This window comes from Anguilla anguilla, chromosome 1, assembly GCF_013347855.1.
Source record: "Anguilla anguilla isolate fAngAng1 chromosome 1, fAngAng1.pri, whole genome shotgun sequence".
In the NCBI taxonomy this organism is placed as follows: Eukaryota; Metazoa; Chordata; class Actinopteri; order Anguilliformes; family Anguillidae; genus Anguilla; species Anguilla anguilla.
The window spans coordinates 44,685,347-44,691,346 of NC_049201.1; the positions used below are offsets into that span (position 1 = coordinate 44,685,347).

The 6,000-nt window shown below is 47.4% G+C and overlaps 1 protein-coding gene across 5 annotated transcripts in view; it reads left to right on the top strand.

Moving 5' to 3' along the window:
- The window catches only part of cep192 (centrosomal protein 192), a 46,631-nt gene extending 41,061 nt beyond the window's left edge, over positions 1–5,570 (top strand). For all 5 annotated transcript variants that reach the window (XM_035378932.1, XM_035378947.1, XM_035378952.1 and 2 more), the window contains exons 46-48: positions 439–565; positions 1,391–1,449; positions 3,612–5,570. In XM_035378932.1, coding sequence (XP_035234823.1) covers positions 439–565; positions 1,391–1,449; positions 3,612–3,744 — 319 coding nt within the window. In that variant the 3' untranslated portion in view covers positions 3,745–5,570. The remainder of the gene's footprint in view (positions 1–438; positions 566–1,390; positions 1,450–3,611) is intronic.
- Positions 5,571–6,000: the final 430 nt, after the last annotated feature.

Genomic DNA, 6,000 nt, shown 5'->3' on the forward strand with positions numbered 1-6,000 from the left:
CACTTCATGAATCAGTTAGAGCAGTTGATTACACAGTTAACTCAACTCACCTGGTGTCTTGGGTGCAGATTTTAAGGTGAAAACAAAAACCAGCAGACCCTGTAGCTCTCCAGGACCAGGGTTGGAGACCACTGGTTTAGAACATCTAGGTTTGCATTATTTATGAAATACAAATGTGAAAAAGGAACTGTTTTTCACATTCACAGGTTAATCATTTCATGATCAATGATGAGTAAGTTAAATCATGAGTTTGGCGCTTTGGAAGCACCGCAGTTGCAACGTTGTCGTATATTGGGATAGAAAACTGCCATCTTTCATTTATATTACTTCCTCTTTTCTGTTAGTCATGCCTGCTTCAGGCTTTCTGTCTGAATACAGATACAGATCAGTTGCTCAGTTGCACAGATACAGATGTTGTTGTCCACCTTTGGTTTCCAGCCAGGAGGAGGCGCCGCGGAGAGGGGTGTACGCGCCCCAGGACCTCTACACCTTTCCTCAGGTCCGTGCGGGCGAGTCCAGCACCCTGAAGGTCAACGTGCGCAACAACTCCTTTGACACCCACGAGGTAAGCAAGGCCAGTCGCCAAACCTGCCATGCCATTGGTCGAGAGGAACATTCCTTGGACGATTTTCTTTTTCTCTTTCTCTTTTTCTCTCCCCTTCCCTGTTCAAACAGTGACAAAGCTGCTTGCAGAGGATAATCATCTGCGTGCCCTTTAATATTTGTACTGCAGCAGGGAGTTGGAGCTCTCTAAAGCGCCGCACCACGAAACCACTTAGCTTCTCAGGCCAATTTGTCTGCGTTCTGTCCCCCTTTACAGCGGCTGGGGTCGCGGGCTCCTTTCTTAACATACACACTAACTGTACCGCCGCTGCCGCGTTCCAGTCAGAGCGCCAGACGCTGTCCTCTGCAATCACGCTTTTGCCCAAGACTAGACTAATAACGTCTGGAAAGGAGGAAATGGCAGCTATTCCTTGTTTCGGGAAAACTTCTTTCTTTTCCCCCTGAAGCTTTTCTTTTCTAGCGCGTTTGGCAGGACTGGCGGCTTTGCTCTTCGGCGACCCCGCGCTCCTCCTCCCGAGACGCCCTTCTGAAGCAGCAGCGCTTTCCACTCCTCCTCCTCTCGCGCGGCGAGAAAACAAAAACGTTTGCGAAAAGATGAGAAATAACGGAATCTGACCAAGAAAAAAACAGAACGAAATGCCAAGTGCTTCTCAAAGAGGAGTGATGCGTTTGAGGTGGCTTCAGAAGGGGGGTCTCTGTGCTTCCTGCGGGTTTCACAACTTTAATTGCCCCAGCATGTGCGGCGCGTCCCTCCACTGTGTGACTAATGGAACTGCCCAGAATGTTTGCATGGATTTGATGTTGAGCTTCTCTAATTGACTTGCAGCTGAAATTCGTAAGCCCCAGGGAGCCCTTCTTCATCAAGCATTCCAAATATTCTTTAAGGTGAGTGGTCCCATCGGTCGCCCGGGCTGGTTCCCTCTAAGGTGTGAGCGGTTAAAGAGCGGTTGAAGAGCGGTCATGGAGCCGTACCATAGAGCGGTTACAGAGCCGTACCATAGAGCGGTTACAGAGCCGTACCATAGAGCGGTTAAAGAGCGGTCACAGAGCCGTACCATAGAGCGGTTAAAGAGCGGTCACAGAGCCGTACCGCAGAGCGGCTAACATCCGTTAGCGTAGCGAAAGGGCCTTTTTACCAAGGTGTTTTAATGTTCCCTCCTGTCATGGCTACTGCGAGGGGGCTACTGGACTGGGCCTCTTCCCTGGGGGAGGGGCTGGTGCGGGGTCATGTGACCCAGAGCTCCAGGTGCTAGCTGCGAGGCGTGTGGTCTGGGAGCTGGTGTGCTGAGTGCAAGCCTTCCCTGCATGGTGTGGCCTTCCTGCATCCTCATGTTAAATGGCAACCCGCTCAAACCTTTGTGTATACTAGCATTCTGCATAGTTCCATACTCGATAGTGCACGGTTCCAAGGGTACTAAATAGAATGTGCTTCATAGTAGTGCACAAGTACACCTCACTTTTGCTACATTTGGAATGCACGTCATCACTGGTGTCAGAATACCTTTGGCCTGCCAGGATGAACTAAGCTAGCATACTCGATCCGTTTATGGCATCAGTGTAAATAAGTGCTTATTAATCAGGTCCTTCCTGCTACCAAGTGAATTAGGTAATTGATTATAATTAAGTATTCAATTTCAGATGATGAGCAAGTTAGCTGGATTTTTGCCAACATGTGCTGTTTTTGCAGTTTTTGTGACTCGCATAAATTATGAGTCAAATAATGAAAAATATAAAATTTTATTAGGAATAATGGAAAATAACACAGTTTTTACTAACTTACAGTTGAAAAGTTCAACGATTACATCTGTAAACCAGTACCTCCTGTAACACAATGATCTCTGGGAATGGAGTTTGCACAAGTTTCTGTAAACGCATGCTCAATTCCAGTCGAGCACAGAAGTATGCATCCGGGGATAAAGTATAGATCAGAACCGTGATAAATAATATGTCCATGATGCTGTGCATTCTTACTAGAAGGCAAGTATGCATAACTGAACCGTCTCCTGCTTCACTGGACTCGTATGAGAACTTCCACTGTACTTTTATGAAAACTTACAGAAAGGCTCCCAATGTGGAAGTTAACATGTATAATCTGTACTGGACTCATAACAAATAGCATATTTTCTTAGCCGATGCATTTCTTCAGCGTTTACTGTATTATACATGCTGGAATAATTATGGGAAACTTCAGTCGGGAGTGTAATATAAGTTATATAGACTGCTCCACTGGAGGAGGGCCGAAGTGTATTCATGTTTTTGTTTACCCCACTTACCCCAGGCCAGTTAGCTGTTTAGTGTTATACACCAATGCTGCTTTAACTGTAGATTAGACCACAGTACAGTGTTGAGGTTAGCAGCACAAGAGCAGCCTTCAGCTGTTATTCACAAACTTATCAAGAAACTTCAGTCAAATGTGAATAAATGAGCGACTGGGGTAATTGGATAATTAAGAGCAGAAGTTGGCATGAAGTCACGAATCTGGTCCGGCCCTCCTCACCCACCCCTGACCTTACCAGATGTTCAGCTCTGCGTTCTTTACGTTACAAGTTCTGTCTCCCTACTGTTGAAGCTTGAAGCGTTCCAGTTTGATGCAGCTTATGAATATTTATGAAGGGGTGACCAAGAATAATACCGTGACAATGGACGTTCTGTCTCGGCAAAGCCTCTTAATGAATATGCATGAGCTCTAATATAGCGCTGTGAACTCCAGTCACCGGTTGGAACCTCGTGTACTTAGGAAGCAAAGAGGACGGGAGGAACGCAGGCTGACCATCTGACCAGTGCCCCACGTGGGGCCCGCAGCATGTGCACATACACATACGCATTTGGCACCGCTCGAGTTCCGCATACAGTGTTTTTCTATTTGTTAATGGAGGGCCACTCAAATGAGCTAACCGCCATTTATCATCAGCCCGCGCACCAAGGAATGTTATCAGCACCGTTTCACCTGTGTGTGTGTGTGTGTGTGTGAGCGAGCGCATGTGTATGTATGTACGTGTGTGTGTGTGCGTGTACTAAAGTGTTCTTTCCCCATCCTTCCCTTGCAGATCACAACACTACATCAACATACCGGTCCAGTTCAAACCCGGAGCAGCGGGGAAGTTCAGCAGCTCGCTGCTCATACAGGCCGACACCAGCGCCAGCCTGAGCATTCGGCTGACTGGTGAAGCCCTGCCCTGAGACCCTTAACACGCGCGCGGAAGGGCCACCCTCACGTATGGAGCCCCCCCTCCACGGAAATGTGCGATCGTCCATTTCTCTTTTTTCTTACTTCACGGTTTCCCTCTGGAATCCAGTGATGTTCAAAGGCAGCTCCGTTTGTTTAAAAACAAAAAGAAAACGGCACGTTTGCACTGTGCATTTGTACCGCACTCGAGTGCTCCAGTCAGGCTCCGCGCTGTCGTCGGACGCCCGTTTGACATTTCAAAATGCTAATGGGCGTCGCCACTTGATTTGCACTGCTTCGCATTTGCATAACCTTGAACCAAGCCACGGTGGTGCGGTGCGGGAATGCAGCTGTAAAGTGTCTTTTCTCATTTGTCAGAATTGCATTTGTATATATATATTTATATATATTTATCTTTTTCCTCCTCGCCCCTAAGAAAACCCATAAATTGCTTGATAAAATTGGTTTCTGATTTTAAAAAATTGCTCAGACATTGTCAAAGGGCATTCACGCATGCGGTGAAGATAGGGAAGACAAGAACAAGGCGGTCTTGTCAGCAGGGCGGAGGAAGCGTGACCTCCTTTTAAAGGACGGGGTGGTTCTGCGGCGTCCGCTGTAAGGCTGCCTTTGAGTCGGTTCATTCGGAGCGACTCCTCGGATCCGGAAGGCAGCGGGGTCTCGGGGCAAGGTCCCTGCTTTCATCCACTCTCGCAGGTTTCTCTTCCGTCGGCCGCTCTCTGCCGCCGTGTCTGAATGCCCGGCGACTCGGGGCGAGAGGCCTTCGCGAGGCCCGCCGCGGTTTCGCACAGCAACATCTGGGGAAAAAACATCCTTTGCGTTCCTTGGGTTAATCGTCCCCTCTGCGTCCTTTCGGACGGCACTGAGGAGGCGCGCGAGCGAAGCCTTTAAAAGCAGTCGGAAAGCTTCGCTAAAATGCCTTTCAGTTTCACGCGTTTCGATTGGCCCGGTACAAACCGCTGGCCTGGGCGCCGTTTTCGATTAGAACCCCGTTACCCCCCTTCCAAGCCCGTCTTACCAGCCCACGCGTACAGTTCTCTTCTGCTGGGTAAGATCTCCATGCCAACACTGATTGCCCAAGCTGTGGTGCCACCAGGCTGGCGGGCTTCTGGGTGCCATGTGTCTGCTCCTGGCACCTCACCAGCGGTCCATCTGCCCAGAAGCCCTTAATCCAGTCAGGAGACGGAGCCTCCGAAATCATTAGGATGTTAAACGGTTGCGTGTTAAAGGCGGCCCGGTCTCCCAGAAGACGGGCCTGGAAAACGGGGTCTGCAGGACTGTTTGACCCAGACCGACTGGGACAGGTTAACCTTCAGCTCCGCGGGCCCTCTCCCTCGGACGGAACGCTCCGGAACTCCTCTCTCACCGCGCTTGGCTAAGGCGAGCCAGCCTGGCTCAACCGAGCAGTTTCAGGGAAAATACCCAGGATTCTCAGTCCACTGTTTATGAATGTATTCAGAAAACAGTGATTTAAATATTTAGTTTAAGTCCCTCCACCACCCCCCCCCCCCCCACACCCCCCTCATTTGTTGGATCCTTAAGAATGGAGCGACCATTTGAGTGTACATTTTGTAAACACTTCCTTTCATGAAAAATGTAATTTATTTTTAGACTGGATCAGAACTTTTGTAATAAGGCCATGTAAGTGTCACAGTGTTCCCAGATGAACTGAGTTTTTTTTTTTTTGCTAGAAAATTTTGCTATGCCGTTCAGTATATATTTTTAAAAATTGCACATGCCTTGTAAATTCTATTTCTTAGTGTCAAAATGTATTTATTTTTAAACGAACCACTTGATAAAATAAAGATCCGTGTGAAATACATTTGCATACTTTTTTTTTTTTTTTTGTATCCTGTCTCCAGGTTATGTGTCAGTAGTTGAGTACAATGCAGAGTTATTGCTTGTTCAGTTGTATTTTATAGTTGGTTGATAATGTCATGGAATTTGACTGTCCTTAAATGGGGTGTTTACATTTATTTTCCCTCCCTGTGGAAATTGGTTCAAAATGTAGTTTTTTGTAGCCATTCCAACATACTCACAGCATTAGTAATCACACATGCAACTGATGTGCTGTAAACATTATGGTATGTTGTAGTAGCATGTACAAATGAGCTTCAGTCATTTACCAGATAAATGGTAGTGCGGAGTTTAGTGAGAAAAGAAACATGTTTAAAAAACCAGAGTTATGGGGAAATCAACCCTGTGCCATAAATGGTCCAAAGATTATCCCTGGCTTTTGTTCTTTTCTACAG